This window comes from Dysidea avara, chromosome 8 (assembly GCF_963678975.1).
Source record: "Dysidea avara chromosome 8, odDysAvar1.4, whole genome shotgun sequence".
Classification (NCBI taxonomy): Eukaryota; Metazoa; Porifera; class Demospongiae; order Dictyoceratida; family Dysideidae; genus Dysidea; species Dysidea avara.
Window position 1 is genome coordinate 34,569,696 of NC_089279.1, and position 24,074 is coordinate 34,593,769.

Genomic DNA, 24,074 nt, shown 5'->3' on the forward strand with positions numbered 1-24,074 from the left:
AAGTCAGTCATTATAACATAATTTTATTATTAGCACTGTAGCGTAACATAATAGTAAAATTAAAAGCATATATAATAGCTGCATAGGCTGGTGCTAGTAACATCAAAAAGCTGGTTTAGGTAGTATATAGCTCTCATCTACAAGTACACTATAGAGTCTGTGGTGAACTAAAAACATTAGATCAGCCGCCTTTAATTTGCATTCGGCGCGCGTCAAAAAATCACGAGGTCACGAGTTCTTGTAAGTCACTTACCTGATTGTACAGTGTACATCACGTCAGTCTGCAAGTTGATCGGACCTATACAGTAAGTTATCTGTAAAGTAATGCATTGTATTCAATAGTGATATGAGCTAAACGCTGGGCCCTCTGTCCTCAGACGATCAGCGCCAGACTTGACGTGGGTGGAGTTTATAAATTACACAAGAGACAAAACTGAATTAGCACGCAAAGCATCCACAACATATGCAGCGTAGTACAATTCCATAATTGAGGGGGGTGAAGGGTTTTGGAGATGAATCGCTGTTGATATGGAAGCGAGTATGGAAGGGTCAACGGTGTTATGTGATATGGTGTTCCTCTGTGGCCTGGCATTAATGTGAGATCAAGTGAATAAGTTTACAAACCATGACAAAAAGCCATTTGTCTGCCATGTGATCAGCTGGTGCATGAAAGCAGTGTGAAAATAACATGACAATATTATGACCGGGGGTCGCCAATGGCTTGGGACTCTTGTACACTATCTGAAAAATCCCAGTAAATAATTTAGAAATCCAAAAAAATGTATATTATTTTTAATTCACTCAACAAGTGCAAGCAGGTATGGTACAAGTGGATATTAGAGGGGCAAGGCCGAGCCAGACTATTAGTAAGTGGATATAGCAGTCTGTTTGTTATATTTTCTGGATTATAAAACTTATTGCTGTCATGATGAAGATGGCTTTGATAGTGAGTAGGTAGCTACATTGTTGTAATTGACTGCCCTTATGCTCCTGTGGTCACTAGTTGTGTATTGTTTCATTTCATGCACAAGTAAAAGCATCTTGGTAAATAAAATATAACAACAATTATTGTATTTATTTGGAAATACATAAATATTGGGACTCTCGTACACGATTTAGGGGTTTGTGGGTTTATGATTGTGCGTGGCTTTACTATCACTATAATAGCAACACAAATGTTGCAGCCATTTTCCTATACAGGCTGATCTTATTGTGGGAGAGTCGTAGAAACTAGCCAAAGTGGCTTTATAGTGATAAAGTAAGTCAAAAACTTTCGATAATAACTGAAAAACAAGTGGTTTTGTTTGTGTTGCTATGGAAGATGAAATAATAAGGAAATATTTGAGCAGAGTCAATGGTCCGAATAAGATGCATATAACACCTGAGTGGTTTTGCATCACCATTATTTGAATGTTAGCTACTAGACATTAAATTATTAATGATGTTTGAATTGTTTGAATTGTTAACTAGTGACTAACAAGTTTGACACACAGATCTCCTGATTAGTGAGGCTGTATAGTTACAGAATCCAATCTTATTGATATGGTTATGAATATGCTGACTCCCCAATCATGTGATTGATGTGATTGTGGGTTTATGTGAGGTAGTATGTAATGTTAATTCTCTCACACATATTACATCCATTAGCTACATAGCTAATCAATCTCTAGTTGCATTATTGACATACATTGCAAACTTGTTTGCTTGTGACGCTAAGGAGACGTGGCCATGCAGCAGTGTAGCACCATTGCAGTGTTCTATATGGCTATAAATGTGCACCTGTAGATGTAGCAATTTTTAGCGGCTCATGCTTAGTGCTTTTAGCCTTCAAGTGCTAATCGACTATCAAAGGTTGTTCAGATTTTTTCTCATCTTCAAGTTTGAGCACTGAGTGCAGCACTAGTGTTGTGACAAGTAAGTGACACTTGCATGGGTTTGGTGTTTTATCTCTTTGACACAGTTATTTGTGCCATTTAATTTGTTAGTCCGAGTTATGGGTAAAAACCTCATACAGTGCCTCTAATGTGGTTATCTAATCACAAGAAGTATAATCAGACTTGCGTTGCATGATATAGTCATAGTCTGTAGAGCAATCTTCCTTACTGTTTTATGTTAGCTAGCCCACTGAAATGACCTAAGAAGCAGTGGCAATTGTGTGCTTATGGGCTGGCTTTATACCGTAAACAACAAAAATTTGGTGAGACAGCATGCAAAGCAGGTTGGCGGACAAAAGTTTAGCAAATTTACCATGTAGTTAATATGGAGCTATATACTAATAACTGATTGGTGAATAGTTTGGCAAATTTCTTCAATGCACTAAACATTAGTCACTCCAAACTTTTGTCATTTACGGTGTCTAGATATTATCATTATAAGGATCATTGTTTATCTATCTATCTATCCATCTATTCTATCTACCCAAGAGTGATGGCGTGCATCATATGTGATACTCTGACTTCATATAGATACTGGTTGTTAGCTATGTCACTTCTATATACTGTCTGTTGAAACACTGGGATCAAGGTCCAATCATCAAGGGGTTTTAGTGCTGTGAATCAAGCAATCAAGATCAGGATGTCTGTGAAAGTGGCAATCAAATACCTCCAAAAGCTAAATTTTAAGACTTTTACGGTTTTACGGTTGACAATCAAGATATTAAGGCTCTTTTATAAGGAAAAACAAAGAATCAATAATTTCAGTGATCAAAAGCCTTGATTCTAGTGATCTGGTTACAAATGTATCAGTGGGCAGTGTGAGAGTCAATACCGGTATCCCTTAATTCTCTTCCAACACTAGTTGTGTGTTGGAAGAGAATTATTAATGTTGTCAAAACTTTCACACTGAGAAATATCTATGACTAATGCAGGGTATGTGGCTGAAATAATACAACATTTTGATTCCAAATGTCATTTCTTTCATATAGAGCACAGTTTACGCAGTTATGGTTCTGTTATTATAAAGGAAGTGTGCCATAAAATACATTTATGTGGTCAGTCTTTTGTTTACCACAACAATGTAATTGCATGACCTTTGTGGTGTTGGTATACACTGCCTCCATAATGTTGTTATAATGTGTTCAGACCACCCCAAGAGTGTGCTATAGGCTTGTTATGTGGATACTTACATATGTCATGCAATATTTACAGGTATGGAGATCTGCTACCTTGTAGTACTCAGCTTAGCGGTGATGGTTAATTCTATGACAGTCTACCCTGGACAAAGCTACACTGAAGGAAATTGTTCTGGACCAGTGGACTATTTCTTATGTAATTGTCTGACCTCAAACACTACCATTGATATTCACCTTTCATCAGGACGCTATCAGTTTAGAACACAACCATTTTGTTCACTAGAAAACATGACCAGTGTCACCATTACTGGTAGTGATTCTGATGATACAATAATTGAATGTATTGAACCATTTAATATTGTGTTTGTGAGGTCACGAAATATTGTCATTTATAATATCCGGATGGAGAAGTGTGGAGATGTTGTAAATGATTTTGTCAATCAAACAGTCCAATCAGTAGTACCTGCTGCTTATTTTGGTAATGGCTTTAGATTTGCTGTGATGTTGTATCATTCTATAAACGTGACTATCACTGATGTCTCTTTGCAACATACCCTCGGATATGGTATTATTGCGTTTAATGCATTAGGAAATGTGACACTGTCTCAGGTACATATTATGGACACCACATTTGACAATGATCCAAAATGCAACAATTATGATTACTATGACACTATGGCTGATTTTTCGTGCTCCGGTAGTGGATTACTATTTTTCTATCATGACCATGTTGAAGTGGACAGTTTTGACAAAGCCCACACTAATTTACAAATTGACAAGTCACTGTTTCACAACAACAGAAATTTTCTCCCAGCTAGGAAGTTTGATGCTCTTGTTGATGTAATTGAAACCAACTACTATCGTGTTCCCATTCCAATACAAGGGGCACCAGGAATTGCTATTTACTACTTGCAGAACTACTATGATGTGAATACTGAAATAACCAATACATTATTTGATAACAACAATGGAACATTTATTGCCAATGTAGCTATGCTATCTGTTATCAGCATCAGAGGAATAACCAGGTTTAAAGACTGCATGTTTAATGGAAACAGTAGAATAAAGGGTTCTTCTCTGGATGGCTTGCAAACAGGAGGTGGGATCTCCTATCACTATTTAACCCTGGAAAATGGTCCAGGATTAAGTACTACACCTAATACAACCAAAACCAAGGTCACAGCTGTAGAAGTTATGAATTGCAACTTTACTGGGCTTGTAGGAAGAACATTAGGAGCAGCTCTTCACATTGAAAAAATATCTTCAGATTCGCTATCACTGATGGTCAGAATAGAAGGGTGTAATTTCACTGAAAATGTAGCTAATGCTGGTTCTGTATTGTATGCGGCTGATGGCAGATTTGGTGCCTCGACATCAACAGGTAGTCTAACTGTCTACTTGATTAATGTGAATGTTGAAGATAATACCATTTCCTCAAGTGCTTCATTACAGTATGACTCAAGTGACTTTATCACTGGCATAATTTATAGTGAAAATGCTCGCATTATTCTCAACTGCACGCAACACTGTAACGTTCTAAACAACCAACCGTCAGTTTTCTATGGATATTCTGCATCTATTACAATATCAGGTAAAGCAACATTCATGCATAACAGTGGCTTTTATGGAGGTGTTCTGGATCTTATCAACACAGTTATATACTTTTCAAAAGGCTCAGAGTTGCTGTTTGCTCATAATTATGCCACATTCTATGGTGGTGCTATTGTAGTATACTTTGCTACTACTACTTTGCAAACGCAGAACATTTGTCCTATTCAATTTGTTGGACCAAGTGGAACCAACCCAATATTTTCTCTTGATGACCTTCCTCTTCTTGATATAAACATCACGTTTGATAATAACACTGCTGGTGCACTTAACGAGTTGCAGTCAATTTATGCCAATGTGTTTTATATTTGCTCCTGGTATCCAGACACTCTCACCCAATTTGACTTTGATTTGAGTATTCCTCCTGTAAATGGTACAAGGAATACTGTTTATGGTAAACTGTTCAACTTTATTCCACAAGAGAAAGCAAGTGACCACCTCTTTGTATCTGCTGGCCTACCATGTCCTTGTGATGGTAATGGTACACATGATCCTATTTATTGCATGACTGCTAGTTATTACAATAAACTAGAATTGAGTGTGCCCATTATTGCCGGACGATTGTTTACTCTTAGCATTGTTGGTCTTGATGAGGTGGGCTCTGTTGGAATTACACAAACCCTTTATGCAGATGCTTACTCAACACAGGCTAATGACAATAAATCTTTAACATTAGCTGAAGGTCAAAATAGACGTTCATTTTTTGCAGCAGATAAAAGCTGTGCATCTGCTGAATTCACAATCTATGGGACACAACCAGTACTTCCTGGAACTGGAATTTTGAGTTTGTCATTTGTAAGAGGTCAGCGTCACGAGTTTCATTTTAATTTCAGTGACTGTCCAATTGGATTTAGTCTCCAAGAAGAGAATGGCCTGTTTGGCTGTAATTGTGGTAAATTCTTCACTACGAAAGATGTGAGGGATGACTTTCACTGTCACATTACATCTGGAATAATTGGTCGTACTAACAAACGATCATGGCTTTCTGTGATTGATGACAACGTAGAATACACTGGGTTGTGTTTACCCACTTACTGCAATGGACATACTGATGACTTCAATTTAACTGACAAACATATCCTATGTGATAACAATCATGCTGGACGAGCCTGTGGTGCTTGTATTGAAGGATACAGTAAAGTATTTGGCTCCACTTCTTGTAAACAATGTAGTAATGCTTGGCTGGCCACTATCCTACTGTACGGCTTGCTAGGTATAATTCTAGTATTTATTTTGTTTGTGCTAAAACTGACAGTAACAGTGGGAAGTATTAATGGAGTAATATTCTTTTGCAATGTGATGAGTATTAATGAAGATTTGTTTTTCAACACAATAAAATTTTCATTTTTGCGAGTGTTTATTTCACTCATCAATCTTGACTTGGGATTTGAAATGTGTTTGTACAATGAAATGACTCAGATTGCTAAGACAGGGTTGCAATTTGTGTTTCCTATGTATCTCTGGTTGCTGATGTTTATCATTATTTTTACAAGGAGATATGATTTCTACCGTAAACGATTGTCCTCCTTTTCAGCAGTTCCAGTTCTTGCTACTCTCATCTTATTATCCTACTCCAAACTACTACGTACCACCATCAGTGTGTTTTCTTTTATGACAATCCATTACACATCAAATGAGAGTGATTACAGTGCTAGTCAGAGTGTTGTTACATGGCAACCTGATCCTAATATAAAGTATTTTCACGGATGGCATGGTGTCTTGTTCATTGTCTCACTAGGTATCATGTTGTTGATTTTGCTACCGTTTACATTTGCTTCAACTTTTCCTAAAGTTATTTTACGATCCAAACGAATGAGCCATTTTTTCCCACTCCTTGACTGTTTTTATGCACCATACAAAGACAAATATCGTTTTTGGCTTGGAATAAGACTGATAGTACTGGTCTACTTATCTGGAATGGAAAGTGTCTTATTTTCTTATCAGGAGGCATCACTGCTATCGGGTGTTGTAGTTGTTTTGGCATTTGCTATTGTGCAAGCCTACATTCATCCATTTAAGAACACTCTCATTAATGTTTTGGATTTGACGTTCACTGGAATCTTCATTTTGTTGTCGGTGATTACTTTGTACCTGTACCCAAGCACATCTGGATATGATGAAGTGAACATTGCTGTTAATGTTTTAGGGTTTGTGGCGTTTTTCTTCTTTTTGGTTGTAATAGTATTTCACATCCACAATGCAGTCAAACATACAAAATGGTACAATCGTGTTGTGTCTGTACTTCAAGAAAGACTTAAGCTGAAGGAAAAGTGGGAGTATTTATTTCCAAGTGAGACCAAAGATTTAGAATTTACTGATACTTTTGATTTACCTGATTACAGTCGTTTAAGAGAATCCTTTCTTGAGCAGCTGTAGATAGCTGCATAGTATCTGTGTGTTTCTACCATGTGTTCTATAGAGTGTGCTTTCATGTCTATCACACTTTGTCCATACATATAATATTATTGCTATACACTTTGTACTGTAGTTATGTGTGTATCTAAATTTTAAATTCATAGTATTATACACAATGTGTGTTATAATGACTTGTTTGATGAAGTATTTGTGTGTTGTTTATTCAGTTGTGTACATGCATCGCGATGAATGAATAAGTATGCTTGTTGCATGTACAGTTGCTTTCCCAATCAACTTGACTTTACCACATACAATACCGAAAATTTTATTACAGTTTAATGCAGATACGTACACCATTGTTTACTGTGTAACATTTAGAAAACTAGTGATGATTGCCAACAGATTTTCAGCCTGCCTAGTTTTTTTTTTGCAGTTGACTGCGTTTGATAGGTGACTGGATTAGTATAAACTTCTATCTTTATATAGGACTTCAAAATTGACAATGGTGTCCTGTACATGAATGTATACAGGTGGCTACTAAAACAGGTTCCACTGTTTAGCTAGGACATTGCAAACTTGGACATTAAAATAGTACAACAATCACACAATATTATGTGTTTTTCAAAACAGTAGTGAGAAGTTTCAAGGCTTTGGCTTCATCAGAATTGTGAGGATATTCCAAAAATCTTGATAAAATTTCTTGTATTTCAGAGTAATTTGGTAAGTCTGAAAATATATACAAAAGCAAAAATACACCTAAAAATGGCATAAGAGGAGAGTTACCTTTTTGTAATAGAATTTCTGCAAGTTGAAGAACCTCAGGACATGAAGGATCTATGTTCGTCAATTCTCGCAACAATTGTTCAGCTAATGTTGGATCTTTCTGATGCACTTCATTATGCTCAATCAAATATCTACATGTACAATACCTTCTAATCCAGATACGTTGGAACCATGTTAAAGTGTTCTTGTAAGAGATTCAAGGGTCTACATGTATGCAGGGTCGCCCACAGGGGAAGGTGGGGAACTGGATTTTTCCCCAGCCTGAAAGGGGTCCCAGGGTCCCCCATGAAGGGTCCCTTGAATGAAAGATTGATATACTCTAATAGAGCAGTCAAGATCTAGATACTGTAACAGAGAGCAGTTACAGTTTCAGAGGAGCAGTGTAACAAGCTTATAGACAAGGAGATATAGTTGGTGAGGGGCAGCTGTTGTCATTGTCAGCACGTGATGATCTTTTTTTTTTTTTGTCTTTGACTTACATAGGCTGAAATTGTGATTCAGAGTGATTCAGAGTGGAGCCCTCCTTGCCCCTGGGGCCCCACTTTAACTCTTTGCCCTGGGCCCCTTAAAACTCCTGGCCCCCTGGGTATGCCCCTAATGGTCCATAGTTTTATGGAATCTTTTTTAGTACACTCTATTAGTTCAGTTGAAATGTTCTATTAGCGTATACTTTGCAATAGCATTTAAACTATTTTGTGCTCTATATACATACACCAACCAGTTAGATACTCAAACTCTAGGTGGTCTCATATCAAGGGAAACTCTTGGTGTGATTGTGACCAATGTTAGCACTACCTATCTCAGATCTTGAGTAACCTTGCACATGTAACTTTGGCGAATTATAGTTGCCTTTGGTGTCATACACTGATAGAGTGTGGTGCTAATTTGTACTTTAACTACTGTACTTGCTCTTGATCCAGTGGATTACACAACAAATGAAAAGACACTTTGTGCACAATTTCAACAATCTACATGCTGAAAATTAATACAATTATAAGTAAAAATTAGGAATTTTAAACTAGAGTAGGGACAATGTAGCACCCCAATAAAAAGTACTGGTTGGTGTAGTCAAGAGTCAATAATAAGAGAGGAGAGTGTCTAACGCTGTATAGTCCTGTAATAGATGATTGCGAAGAAGTTAAATGGCTTCTTTTCCGTGTAACGTATAGGTTTCTAGTGTTTGTTCGTTTCGTTACCACAATTAGTTTAGCTGCACCGTGATGAATCCTCGAGAATATTCGAATACTGAACCAAAGACTGAGCTGTATGTACAGGGAACAGTGCTCCTTCAATTGAAGAATGCTCAGAGGTAGGGTAACATGGTGACGCAGTGAAAATTCGAAGCGATACTCCACCTAGCTTCAGTTCAGTGTTATTGGTTTCTCAGACGCGCTCCCCCAGAGTTATGTTCGAGGTTAACAGCCACGCTTCTTTACACAACAGAGCAATGCTCTTCGTGGTGAACTTGAACACTGAACGCACGTCCTTGTGTCTGGGATAGTCTTTGTGGTTAAATGCAAAAATATACTAGCCAGTCTGTACGTTACGCGGAAAGGAAGCCGTTTAACTTCTGCACAATCATCTATTACAGGACTATACAGTGTTAGACACTCTCCTCTCTTATTATTAACTCTTGGTGTAGTGCATAGCCAACTGTAAAACAATAAGAAACAAATATCCTTATTGTGCTGTGAAGATTCCATAATTGAAATGTACAATAGGGATATTCGCTTCTTACTGTTTTACAATAAGCTATGCACTACACCAACCAGTACTTTGTATTGGGGTGCTACCGTGCTACATTGTCCCTACTCTAGTTAAAAATACTGTACTTGTTTGTGAATTTTTTTTGTAAATTCTAGTTAATACCCTCACATATACATACATATCACAATTCTAGTTATATTCATGAATGCAGTTAGAAGCACAAGAGCTGGCCAATATTGATACAGACCAGGGTCTGATGGCTATGTCAGACTAATTCACTTACCCAGCAGCTTACTAGTTGACAATAGTTTATTTTGTACATATGCTGGCCTTGCACATACCATTTTAAAAGCAATCCATTTCCTGGTAATTAAATAAATAAATTGGTAGCAGGTGGCATCTCGTCTACAATGGAGAACAGCTCACAGACCAAACTTTGAGAGAATATGTATTCCAATATGTTAGTGCAATAATATTGTGTGATGATGTGTATACCCAGAGATGGAAGCTGTACTGTGGTTGACTAATGGCTGCTAGATAAAAGTAAGACAATAGCGCACATATTGTATGGCTAGCAATATACTAAAGTTTTTTCTTAGGTGAATTTGAAGCATTTCTGTGAAAGAAGTAGTGCCACAGCTCTAGCTACTGTTCTACTATTTTTGATTGAATGCATCAGTTAGGCAGGCAATAGAAAATTCTGTTGGATACATTATTGTATAAAATTTTGTAGCAACCGACAAAAACATTTTGAGTTGACCCGAAGGCACTGTGAGGGGAAATTAGGTTTTTGGGTAACATTAATCACAGGTGACACACATACACGCACACACACACATCCTGTACCAGCTATCCAATGAAATACATGACTCCTGATGCATACTTTAGCTCACCTATAAGCATTTATACTTGTTGGGTTGTTTTGCTGGTACTGGCGAAGGACATCCAATGCTTCATCTACTTCATCAAAATGAACATGAATCTAAACATCATGAAATTGATAGATGAAGCATAAAAATGTACATGTACACACACTCACATAATTCAAATGCACGAATGCACATGCGTGCACACACACACACACACACACACACACACACACACACACACACACACACACACACACACACACACACATGCACACACACACATACAGATAATCACCTCAGCATGTCTAACTACAAAGACATCCCAACATCCGGGCTTCCCTACCAATGTCCTCCAGTGAGATAAAGCCTCTCGAGCATACAGGTCAACTGCAGGTTGATTCACATTTTGTGATGTTGTCACTACTGCTGCTGTTACAACAACAGAAGCAAGTAAAACTCGATTACTGAATGGAGAGACTCAAGGAAGAGCATATGAGGAATGTACCTGCATGTTCACATTTTTCCTTCCATAGTGTATAGCAGTAGAGGCCAGCATATCCTTGTAGTAAACTATTAGACTTGAAGGGGTCTACTTGCAGGTAACTGAGGACAGGAATAGCATTGTTTGGTATACATAGCTACACTGGTTGGGGGCATTATCATATTGCACACACGTATGGTACAAATAACAAGATTAAAATCTCAAGATTCAAACAGCACACATTGCTTATTTATCATTGTGACCAACTCTAGAGATTCGTACAGTGTTCAGTACAGTGGAACCTCTCTATTTTGGGATCCAAGGATATTATTTGCCATACTACCTCTTTCAGAAGTAGAGTTAGACCTATTATAAGACCAAAATATTTGTCTTTATTGTGGAAGCTTTGCCCTTAATTCGGGGAGTTTGTTAGAGAGGTTCCACTGTAAATATTTAAGTGCTAGCAATGCTAACAACATAATAAAACACAGCCTCACACAATTCACAATGCCTTATTACACATGTTATTACCTATTACTGCTAGCAGGTAATTCTCTTTTAACATTACAACAACATACAACAAACCTCCTTATGGTCTCTTGTGCATCTTGTAAATGGCCAGACTGGATCATGTAAAATGTCATCTCAAGTAATATCTCCTCACGCTGAAAAAAATCACTACATAATCCGTTTGTTAGTCACCATACAACAAAGATAGCATACGTACATGTTTGGAGTTCTTCTTGGACAGCTGCTGTTTGTAATACTGTAAGCATTCGGTGTAGGTACTAGTTCCCTGTTGTAGTATTGCCAGTCCAAACTAAATGTGTAAGGAACTAAAAGTGACTTGACAATGGAATATTAAAAGACCACCTCAGTATAGTGACCATGTCATGTAAATCACGTGCATACACACATGCATTTACACAAATCCACAGATGGAGATGCACACATACACACACACTACACACACATACACTACACACACACAGACACACAGACACACTACACACACACACACACACACACACACTACACAGACACACACTACACACACACGTTACATACATTTCGACAAGTATCTGGTACAATATCTGAAGCATGGACCAGTGTCTGCATGATCTCGCCAGCTGGTACAAAATTATGTTGGAAGAGATGATGCTTCAGCAGCAACAGCAACTGTTGAACATGGTGTAGCTGGAAGGTAGCAACTAAAACAAACACAACAAATAACTCGATTGACAACTACAGACATACGTAGCGGTATGTACACTACAATGGTAAACAACTGCTACATAGTTCAGCATAGCCAAACTGCTTTATCTCAGGATGACACTTATCATTTAGAAACTGTCCCATTCTTTTGGCTATATACTAGTCTGACCGGGTTTCAGTATGTTGTAGCTAGAGATATGTACAGATAATCGGATTGGTGAGCTGTAGAGGATGATACATAGTTGGCTGTTTCCCATAATCAGTTAATGGGCTGCAGTTAGCAGATTATTAGGGTTGTATACAATCACTGGACTGGACTAGTGGACTGGACTGATGGGCTGGACTACTGGACGCAGGTTTTTTTTCCTTTTTCAACCAAATGTTGGTCAACTGGCTATTGTTTGTTATAAATAATATGCTAATCTTATGTAGTTAGATCACTCCACACACAAAAGAAAGCAGTGTAGCCATGCCAGAATGTCAGCTTTGTCCAGCTGCAGCTATATAGGGTGTATGTATCATTTGATGGAATAGCAAGACAGTCACTGAATTTTGCTGACTCGGAAGACCATTACTTGTATTTGCATGGTTATTAACATGTTCTGTATGATTTATACTCCATGATAAGAAGAATAGTAGTCAATGCATGACTCTCTAGAGATCATGCCATGAAAGAAATGTGTGACTGTAAAACAGATGAGTATATATATCATTTAAACACATTGATGTAGTTAACAGCTGTCTCGTTGGCAAAAAATGGTAGTGTCTAATCACTGGAATGGACTACTGGACTGGAATACTGGAATGGACTACTGGACTGACATTTTTTTGGTTTTACACATTTTTAAGGGTGTTACTGTACATTTGGGTGACTTGTGACAACATTTCAGCACTGAGTGGTGAATATGATACTAAAAAATAGCTGTGATAAGTCAAATGGGTTCAATTAAATGTATTCTATTCACTACTCGATAGTATCTACGTCACTCTACTGTATAGCAGATACTAACACGTAGGAATAGCGGTATACCCAAGAATGTTTCTCTCACTCTTAGAGGCACACGTGATTATTGTACTGTCTATAACATTTGTATATTGTGAATTGGTGACTAGTCACTGGAGTCCATGATATGTAATTGTGTGTAATGGGGGCACACTACTCTTAAAGCTTGTACGTATTGTGTGCCGTACTGTATACCGTTGTGCTATGATCATGTAATTTTCTACTCCTATTAACAGCTAAATGACATTGTAATACAATTAACAGAATACAGACATTTCATTCCAGTAATAAAATATGACCAGATATGCGAAGGGATCTAGTTTGTGTGTTCACACACACCATATTATGTTAGTGTATAGCAGAAATGCTGACATGTGTGTATGTCCAAAAATGTTTCTCTCACTGTTAGGCACATGTGATCATTGTGATACAACTATCTATATCAGTAGGTACTGTCAAGCAGTGATTAGAATAGATTTAATTGAACCCATTTGACTTATCACAGCTACACTGTACTTTTTAGTACCATATTCACCACTCAAGGCTGAAATGTTGTCACAAGTACAGTAACCCCACCCTTAAAAATGTGTAAAACTTTAAAATATGTCAGTCCAGTAGTCCATTCCAGTATTCCAGTCCAGTAGTCCAGTCCAGTGATTAGACACTACCGCAAAAAATGCACAGGTAGTGCAAAGTAGACAGGTCTACCTTTATATTCTACATTAAACGTAACAATAACTACAACAAATATGTGTTTAAAAACAGAAGAAAGGAAAAAAAACTTCGAGTCCAGTAGTCTGGTCCACCAATCCAGTAGTCCGGTCCACCAGTCCAGTCCAGTGATTGTATACAACTGATTATTACCCTGACTTGTGACATCCCTTATATGCCTACTGTATGTCTAGCTTCACAAAAGTGTAGCAACCTAAGTAGGGTAAAGCTTGTAGCTGCTTGCACCAGACAGCAGGTAGACTGTATACACTGACATGAAGTATAACTCATTTAAGCCATCTGTGGATCAAGTTGTAGGTAGGTGGTTATATTTGACATGAAGTTTACTGTGTAACTGACTAGTTGGATGGCTTCTGGACCATATTGCAACTTCATGTGAGTGGAAACTGGCTCCTTGACATAGCAAATATTTAGTTCCCTAATATGCACACTTTCAGCGTGAATTTAAGATACTATAATTGCCACCCTGTAACTATGGCTGTTAAGATCACGATCTAACACTCATTAGATTATGGATATACATATATAATGCACCTATCATTGTCAAGCCCCACTCCTCCTCTGATCTCCCGGGCATAGGTGAGGATTTGTGTATCCTTTGCGGGAATTCAGTGCCCCATGGGTGTTTTTTTTTTAATTGTACGTATTTTTCAGGGAATTTCAAATTCAATTGTGTTTGGCTGTTTGCAAATGACAGGCCATGACAATTGCATGAGTGAATGTATGCCACATAAATATACAAATTCCCTATGTTTCCCATAGTGGTAGGTGTGGGAGCATTGTAAATATATTTTGTCCAGCCTTTTGCACTGTTAATTGTACAAATCCCACCTCTGACTGGGAGGGGTGGGGTGGGGCTTTGGATTGATAGGTGCATACCGGTAATAGCTACATTGTCACTCGGCTATTGCATGTGTATGGGTGGAATTTTCGTGGTAACCCTGCACATCATAAGTATCAGAACTGGCTTTAGAAAAAGGATGCATTGCAGCGGTTGACCATGCCATCAATTTGGGTTAATAAATTTAAGCAGCGCTTAATATTTTTCGATATTCAGTGGGTAATGCATAGCTATGCAACAGTATTACATACCTGGCACTCCATCTTTAGTTTCATTAATCTCGTGAGGACGTGATTTATAGTTGTATTGTCTTTTGTATTTGCGCACAGGAGTCATAGCTTCATCACAGAAACCCACAATCGATCATTAAGCTTGCATCTAAATATTTTATGGTGCGTTTAATAGAGTAACAACCATGGCTAAGCCGAAGACAAAACCCAACCCTGTCACCTTACAAAAATCACAACTACCGGATTCTGTTAAGAAGAGTATACCTAAATACAAGAGAGTACGCACGAAGGCTACCTTAAAGGTATGGCACGTGGTGTAATGAAACTTCCTTTACAATGCTCGATATATTGTTCCCCTGCAGCATGTTAAAGACAAGAAGCTGAAGGGAATGCTTACTAAACATCACTACCAAGCAGAGAATGCTGCTACTAGAGCTGCTAGGGCAGAGGCTCTACTGTCAGAGGCACCAGGGTGAGTAGTACCAACAGATACAACTCTATCTTGGTAGTACAGTGTATGTGTACACATGCCCACCATGGTACACTCTTGTGTGTGTGCGCGTGTGCGCGTGTGCGCGTGTGCGCGTGTGCGCGACACGCTGCATTATACTAGTCAAATTTAATCACAAAACCTTGATCATGATTTATATAAGCGATGCTTTGTTGAGATATATATGCTGATAGTCTGAGCGATCATGCTCAAAGAAATGTTTGTGTAATAATAATAATAAAAAAAGGTGAACACTTCCTTGCACTGTGTATGAGGGTCGATGCATGAATCTGAAGTGGTATATGTATAGTGGAACCCCTCTATTCCAAACACATCGGGACAATTTACCTTAATACACTGTATTTCAACTGTCTAAATGTGTGTACACTAATGCAAATGAGACCATGGACAAGTGTCCTGATTATCAAGATGTCCACACTTTAAGGTATCCTTTTTGCTTTTCTGAAGTCCTTTAATTGTGTGGATTACGTTGCTTTCATTGATGTCTGTAATACTGTTAGGTTTTTGGAGCCGGAAGGTATGGAGAAAACGTGTCGTATCAAGCAGAAGGATATTTCTCAAGTTGTAGATGTCACCAGTGCTAGTAAAGTTAGTGATGCTGTTGTGTGAGCATGTCTTGATGACCCTGTGTAGATATTTGACCTAAAACTGGATAAGTTTGGACCATATTCTATCAACTACACTAGAAATGGAAGGTGAGTGAATCTGTGCATGTGTAGTGAGGGAGTAGTCAGTACTGACCTGGTAACTGCAAGGTCCCAGGTTCAATGTCGAATGTTTAGTTGCTACGGTAGTTGTTTCCTTGAATAAGGAAGAAACATATTGTTCAGTGGGCACCAAGTGTAAACTGGTGAAACAAATTCCTGGTGAAACTTGGGTGCCTGCAATACTAATGCTGTCCCCAAGATGATAGATATGATTCATAGAGCTGTTAGTGCTTTACTGGTTTGGCATGGCTGCTTGAATGGTGATATATATGGTTATATCCTTGTTTTAGGTTCATACTGATAGGAGGAAGACGTGGCCATTTGGCCACTTTTGACTGGACAAGTAAGAAGTTAGGCAGTGAATTTCATGTACAGGAAACAGTCAGAGATGTTCAGTAAGTTTATAACTATCACTTGTGGTTTTGTGTTGTTTATAATTTGTGTATGAAGAGCTTCACATTTTTAAATTTTATATTATGGAGAAGGGGATGACTTTTATTGTGAATGCTTATATAGTCAACTATGTATTTCAGTACCGATGTTTGTAAACTCTTTCCCCCAACATTCGTAATTTTTTTCTCTATATAGAATACTAGTACTATTATAATTTTTTTGTGCAGGTATTTACATAATGAGTTGATGTTTGCGACAGCTCAGAAGAAGCATGTTTACATTTATGACAACACTGGTATGGAATTGCACTGCCTCAAGGACCACTACAAGCCAACACACTTGCAGTTTCTACCTTATCACTTTCTGCTTGTCTCTGCTGTAAGTTGTAACTCTGTAGTTGGTTATGCTAGTACAATGGAAACCTTGGAACCATGCTATAGTATTTAGAGAGTTGACTTTAGAGGTGAGCTGATTATCGGATCAGCTGAAATATCAGCCACTGATTTGGGATTTTTTACCGATATTGGTATTGGTTCAGAACGGCATGAGGACCAACCCGACCTAACAATAGTTTGTTCATAAACGGGTTATTCATTCATTTTCTATATGAGATTGTTTAATACCAGTGGCTTATCAGTTTGTCTATTTTGATTTTTGTTCTGATATGTGTAACCTGTATTATACTTTAAGTAGATTTTAGTTAGCTACGTAAGGCATTAGTTGTCTTGAAACTGTGTTCAAATGTAGTACTCTAAAAGCCAATATCTCTGTATGTAATATACTACACACATTCTATGTGTGCATATTGTCTGAACTTTAATTGCATATACCAAGTACAAAGGAGATTAGTTTGTCCCGTGTCATAACTCTGTGATGTATCAGAATTTGCTAATGTTGTGATTGTACTACTGAACGAATTGTCTGAATGTACAATGTACAGAGTATGTAATGGACACTTTGGGACCAACTAATTTGATGAAATTAAGGAAGTTGTCCTTTTCAGAGGTAAAAATTGTGTTAAAGGGACCTAGAAACTGTCCTTTGCAGGGAGAGTAAATTTACAGTGTCATTTGCTTGGAGTGTCTTTTATACCATTTCTGTGATGCTCTTTTGAGTTTCTTTGCTATGAGGGTCATGTATTACATAATTTTGGAAGATGTGTAGGGATACTGGAACGTGTGCTGCATACAGTAGGTCTACACTTACACATTTTATTGAGTTAAAGGAGGTTAAACTTCCATTTGAGATCACGAGATCCAGTGATCAACCATGTGACAAGGTTTCTTTGTTGCTAGGGAAATTGGGGGAGGCTTCGCTATCATGACATCTCTACCGGACAACTTGTGGCAACACGTCTCACCAAACTGGGGACTTGTCACTGTCTCACTCATAATCCACACAATGCCACCATCAACGTGGGCCACCATAATGGTAAGGTGTTGAATCCACACCATATAGACTACATGTGTACATTATGTACATACAATCACATGGGGTACTGTAAGGCAAGAAAGTTTTGTGGGATATTTTGATTTTTGTTGGTACTACTTTTATCCTCACAACATTTAAATAATTTACAGTCTTCATACTGCTAATGTATGGAGTCTTGTGCTATGGGTACAAGTCAACAGCACAAGAGAAAAGGTCTGTGTGTGTCCGAATTTTTGAACCACCAAAATTACAAATTCATGCACAGTTCCAGTAAGCTTTGTGTTGATGTGTATTTGTTTTCTCAGGTACAGTCACAATGTGGTGTCCGAGTATGGCATCAGCCGTAGTGAAGATGCTGTGCCACAAGAGACCAGTAACTGCTGTGGCTATTGATCATGGAGGATGGTAAGAAACACCTTCTTGTTCCATAGCTGTATCTCATTATCAACTGTATGTGCATGGAAAGGTACATATGATATGTATGTTGTGTGAGTTAAACCCTGTATTATAGAAGTTAAAGTATTCTTCTACAGTAGTGCTCTACATACAGTGTTTGATAGCAGAATATCTTACACTTCAGGATCTGCCTCCAACAACTTTTTAAGTATTCTATTTATGGTGGTGTTTACAATACAACACTGACAACAGTTTGGCGTATGATTTAGGTTCTCATCTGTACAGTATGTCCAAACTTCAAACTCTTGATTATCCGAACTAGTCTAATCTGAACAGTACGAATGACTGTTCTATTAGAGTATTTTGACTACTGTATGTTCTATTAAAGTAGTTGAACTGAAATTATATAAATGATTCACTTATCCAGACAAATTCACTTATCTTAACAAATTTGTGATTGTACTGGTACACTGGTATTTGAGGTCCCACTATATAATTTTGTATATTTTAACTCTGCTAAGTAGTAAACAAATCTTTTCTATCCATCACAGGTACATGGCTACTAGTGGAATGGATTCACAGCTCAAAATATGGGATATACGTACATACAAACCGCTACATTCCTACTACACATCCAAACCAGCAGCCTGTATGGATATCAGTCAACGTGGATTGCTAGCTGTGGCTTATAACAGGCACGTCCAGGTAAGAACTGAGACTGCTAACTATAATGAAGTTTTTATATGAAGAGTTCCAGTGGCAGTGATGCATGCATACAAAATTGGTTTAAGAGAAGCATTTTCAGGCATCTTGTAATCTTCAACATCTCAGTATCAATACCATGCGGTACAATCATGTATGATACATGGACGTGGCAGTAACCTCATAGACGTTTCTTAACTCAGAAAAATATACAATTTTTATCTAGCTAAGCAGCAAGCTCTACATTATCCATATTTTAGTATCTCATGAGTGCAACAAAAAGACTCGTAAATATTTTGTATCAAACACACTCTGCTATTACCTGTCCCCTGTTAGTTCTCTGGGTATATATACCATATTTACTTGGCTAAATGCTGTGGTGTTTATTATCTTAGTTCCAAAAATTGATGCAGTAGTCATACTATTGAAGGTACCAAGTAAATATGGTGCTGTAGTTTATATAACAGTTCCATATACAGTACTGCTTAAATGTAACGTCGTCTCGTGAGAGACAGTGAGTGATTAAAAATGAGCCAATTAAAGGGCGTGGAACCCGTTTCGCTCGCAACTATTCATCCTGCTTCATTGGGATGAATACTCGTGAGCAAAATGGGTGCTACACTCTTTCATTAGCTCATTTTTGATTTGCCTGCACTTGCACAAGATGATGTTACATTTGAACAGTACCATAAAAGTCTTTGTAGAATTGTCAGCAATTTTCATACATGTAAGGCACTGTACAGTGACTCTTGGAAAGATTCTCTGTTGTATGACTATCTGCTGTGATGTTGTTTAGGTATGGAAGGATGCATTTGGCAGTAAGCAGTCAATGCCATACATGGAGCACACATTATCAGGTGGAGCCAACTCAGTACAGTTCTGTCCTTACGAAGACGTGCTGGGGATTGGACATGAATATGGCTTCTCTAGTATAGTGGTGCCAGGTTAGTGAGTTTGTTCTAAACACCAGAAATACATACATACATGCAGTAGGCAATGTTTTAAAATTATATACTTTACCTTGTTATGTACTTTACACTGTACAAAAACGAATTCCTGATCATGTAATGTTATAGATTAGATAAGTGTTTAGCAAATAGCAGCATAATATCAAAGCTATGCTATTCCTTGATGTAAAACTACTACACTTGTATAGTAACTTCATTTTGTGGCCATATATACATGCAAACTTTCTAGTGTATAATTTTCGTGGATGGACAAAATTGATGTTTTATTTGTTGGCGGAGATTATATGACATAGAGTAAACCTATTGTCTGACCTATAAACAGTCTAGTATTATGCAATAACATGTCAGTTCTAATAGAACCATTTTACAAGGACAATTGTAATTACAAACCACAAAAGTGTTAGTCTTTCTATGAGGGAGAATATGAACGTCATTTTACATTCGCTCATCCTTTTTATCTTGTTTCTTAAGTTGCTCTTCCCTAACAAGTGTGTACCTGTTTTATCAGAGTGCCCCACCAATCTGCTTCATACAAAATGTACTGAGCTTCATCTCTTCCAATGTGCACTAATTATACACAATACGCTCAGCCTGGCATTATGGTTGATGCTGTTACGTATGTGGTGTAGACCTGTTACGTATGTGGTGTAGACCTGGCTACTGTAAAATCCATGATGTTTACATCTCTCAAAACTGTGTACTTATACTGTCTAATTTATGTATGGTAGCTCTACTTAATGTCGTGTTTGTCGCTGGTGTAGGTGCTGGAGAACCTAATTTTGATGCATTGGAGACCAATCCTTTCCAAACTAAACGTCAAAGACAAGAAAGTGAAGTGAAGCAGTTACTAGATAAGGTGCGTACATGTTATTGTGATTGTCATACAATGTTCTAATAGACTCATAACCATCGACATTTGATTAATTATATATTCACTTTCAGTTTGCTTTGCACCAAACAATTGTAAAATTTTGTATAAGTAAATCATCCATATCAGTACTGCCCTACCATGTAACTCAGTGTCAGTTTGTGTGTAGGTCTAGCAAATTTAATAAATTACCTTGTACAGTTTGTTGAAAGCTGCTGCTGTTACCATGACACACATTTTTTGTACACGCATAATTAATCATGTTATTAACAACAGCTTTCTTTTTGAATGTATGTATACGTTAATTGTAGATACCAGCGGATTTGATTAGTCTTGATCCCAATGAGATTGTCAAGGTAGACAGAGTATCCAAAGAAGCTCTTGATAGTGAAAAAAGCACAGAAGCAATGGTAGCACACTTTACTGCAGTATACGTACTGATAAGTGTGTCCTATACCTTACAGGGGAATGAAGTTCATAAAGAGAAACATCGAACTAGAGGGAAAAGTTCCATCCAGAAACATCTAAGTAGAAAGCAGTCTGTAAAAGATGCAACTCGAAGAGTAAGCAGAAATGACACAATAAATCTAAGCATCCTACACTTTTTGTGCTGTAGGATATGATACGCACCAAAACTTTGGAGCTACAAGACCAAGCTTTGGAGAAGACAGTTACTAAACCACAGTCTGTTTTGGATCGATTTAGAACTACACAGTGACAATATTTACTTACATGTTTAAATCATCACTATCCACATTAAATGAAGTGACAGAGATTTTGCAATCTCTCTATAAATCGTGACTAATTACAAAATGAAGTAAAAATGTATTGTAACAGTCTAACAGAGGCTTGTTATGTACAGTGGAACCTGAACCCCTTGGGACAGGGGTGGTCCATAAGTCTGAAAAGCCCTGAAACTGTGTATAAATAACCATAAAGAACATTTTTAAAAGTTTCAGTAATATCAACTACCCTAATAGAACAGTCACCTCCGTAGTTCGGTTAACTGAAAATCTGGGTTCCTGATAACTGAGGTTCCACTACTGTATTTGCTGGGTAAATATTGATGCAAACCTCTGTCTTGAACCACAAATACTTAAACCACAAGTCAACAGTGCAGGTGTAGAGAATAAGAACAAACTATCCTAGTGGTCAACTGAACCAGTATACTGGGTAGTGATTTATATTGATCAAAGGGAGTTGGTCACAGCCGTCATGTGTCATCAAACATTTCTTGGTTTCTGAGAAAGGATCAACCTGTTCAGTTGCAGCAACTTAGGACACGTGTTGTCAAACATCTTGTGATTCTTGTCTCTATACCTAACACCTCAGTATTGATATAAGCAAGATATAAGTCATGCATGTTGCTTCAAAGTTTTTCACTTTCCTTAACAAATACCTAAGAAGCAAGTGCTATATCATCCACACACCTAGTCTCGCGTGGCCAGACCACTTTTTCCAATCGATAAGCACCGTGGGAGAAAAAGCAGTCTGGCCATGCGAGACTACCATACATCTTTTGAACATAACAAATTGATTTCAAAATATTGGCACTATTCCTAGGACAATAATGTCACAATATGTATGGTTATGACAATACAGGCATAGCTACACCCATTTACTGAACAGATCATAATCTCAGTATCAGAATAGAGTATCTGTTGGCATTACATAATTTGTATTACAAAGCTTATAAGGACAAAAATTGTGGAGTAAAAAAGCAAAAATGCTTGTCAAAATTATTTACCCACGTATCCAGGCCTGTGACTAAAACTTAGAAACTAGTTTTATAGCCTTTGTGATCATTATTTAGACTCCACCAGAACATAACTTTGAATTGAAATTACCAATCAGCTTGAAACATTTACAAACATAAGAAATAAAACTGCTCTTTTACTAATCATGGTCACCAACTGTGCTCAATGACTGCTATAATATTAATTCAGTCACTGATTATGGCTCATGATCAGGCCTACGACAATAGGTCACATGGGCACAAACTCACACAAAAGATCATATCTCACTAATAGACTAGATTACTAACTAGCTAAATGTAGGGATTGAAAATTTCATGGTATTCTGGAATAAAAAGAAGCTTGAATTGAAAAAGCATGAAAATTTTATGTGTTCACATACCCTATTCCACTTACATATGTGAATAGTGTAGTTAGGATGTAATAAGAATTCACATTTCACTTATCCGCATGTACCTTAAGTTTGCTAGCTGATTAATTATTTGACTTCCTAAGGCACAACAAAATAGCACCACATGAACAATACTTTATATAGCTACCAGAAAAGTCATGAGGCAAATTTGTGCCACAGAATTTTACACCTAAATTATACTTTGCATGTAGATAGATACAATCAAGAGTTCATAACAATAAAGAAAGGAAACGGTGTCTACGTTCCAACAATACACTGTAAGAAATCAACGAGCCAAGTTCAATCATGTTCGTGTTTGATCAATATCTCTATTGGTGAGAGATGTTGTTGTTAAAGATATATAAAGCCTTTATAGAGGTATCCCTTGACCAAGATTTTGTACTGTACCCCAGAACAACCTCTGTAATCTGAAAATTCTCTAGACATTATTTTCAACCTGTTATCTTACGTGTAGCTAGACCCTTCTTTGTAGAAGTCCTTAAAATGAGTGATCAATTAGACAACAAAAAGTTACTGATTAAGGTTTGGTGGATCAGCATACAAAACAGATTGGTGGATAAAAGTTTAGCAAATATACTATGCAGCCAATATTGATCAACTTAAAATATATTTTTATTTGTAAGTTTGGTGAATTTCCTCGATTTATCAAATTCACCAAAGTTTCGGTGTTTACGGTATTATATGTAGCCAACTTTAAAATGCGCAAATGCAATTTCTGTCTTCATTGTGGTGGATGTTGCAAAACCAGTGTGCAGTCGGCTTTGCAGAGGTGAATTTATAATCCAACAACGTACCACAGTAATTTATGCTCACCATTGAGTATATTGGATTAGAGTTAAGTCAAGAGCATAGCAGCTCACACGTGCACATACAGTAGCTTATTCATCACATTATGGCAAGATGTACTAGTACTATACACAACAGAAGAACTGGAGAATGTAGTGAAGACTCAAGGAGTACTGATAGTCTGACCACAACTTAAAGGATGCAACAGAGACAATGACACTAATCATCACACTTGTTGTACAAAGGCACTGC

General features: G+C 37.5%; 3 protein-coding genes across 4 annotated transcripts; 2 read left to right on the plus strand and 1 right to left on the minus strand.

Moving 5' to 3' along the window:
* Positions 1-210: 210 nt before the first annotated feature.
* On the plus strand, positions 211-7,224 carry LOC136264283 (uncharacterized). The gene is made up of 2 exons (XM_066058987.1): positions 211-305; positions 3,147-7,224. Exon 2 carries the CDS (start codon positions 3,149-3,151, stop codon positions 7,052-7,054), a length of 3,906 nt encoding a protein of 1,301 aa, XP_065915059.1. The 5' UTR covers positions 211-305; positions 3,147-3,148; the 3' UTR covers positions 7,055-7,224.
* A 119-nt stretch (positions 7,225-7,343) lies between these two features.
* Positions 7,344-15,037, minus strand: LOC136263802 (TATA box-binding protein-associated factor RNA polymerase I subunit A-like). 2 transcript variants are annotated; one of them, XM_066058427.1, is made up of 9 exons: positions 14,916-15,037; positions 11,942-12,084; positions 11,601-11,693; positions 11,459-11,538; positions 10,898-10,995; positions 10,688-10,818; positions 10,417-10,505; positions 7,817-7,947; positions 7,344-7,759 (listed from the first exon to the last, which is right to left on the minus strand). In XM_066058427.1, exons 1-9 carry the CDS (start codon positions 14,998-15,000, stop codon positions 7,644-7,646), a joined length of 966 nt encoding a protein of 321 aa, XP_065914499.1. In that variant the 5' UTR covers positions 15,001-15,037; the 3' UTR covers positions 7,344-7,643. The 2 variants fall into 2 exon arrangements, with proteins under 2 accessions (XP_065914499.1, XP_065914498.1); XM_066058426.1 differs by having other exon boundaries at positions 10,688-10,821.
* On the plus strand, positions 15,029-21,676 carry LOC136263801 (uncharacterized). Its single transcript, XM_066058425.1, has 14 exons — positions 15,029-15,196; positions 15,257-15,366; positions 15,906-15,993; positions 16,039-16,100; positions 16,403-16,507; positions 16,733-16,883; positions 17,801-17,936; positions 18,242-18,341; positions 18,884-19,037; positions 19,831-19,978; positions 20,764-20,858; positions 21,182-21,280; positions 21,335-21,433; positions 21,487-21,676. Exons 1-14 carry the CDS (start codon positions 15,080-15,082, stop codon positions 21,586-21,588), a joined length of 1,566 nt encoding a protein of 521 aa, XP_065914497.1. The 5' UTR covers positions 15,029-15,079; the 3' UTR covers positions 21,589-21,676.
* Positions 21,677-24,074: the final 2,398 nt, after the last annotated feature.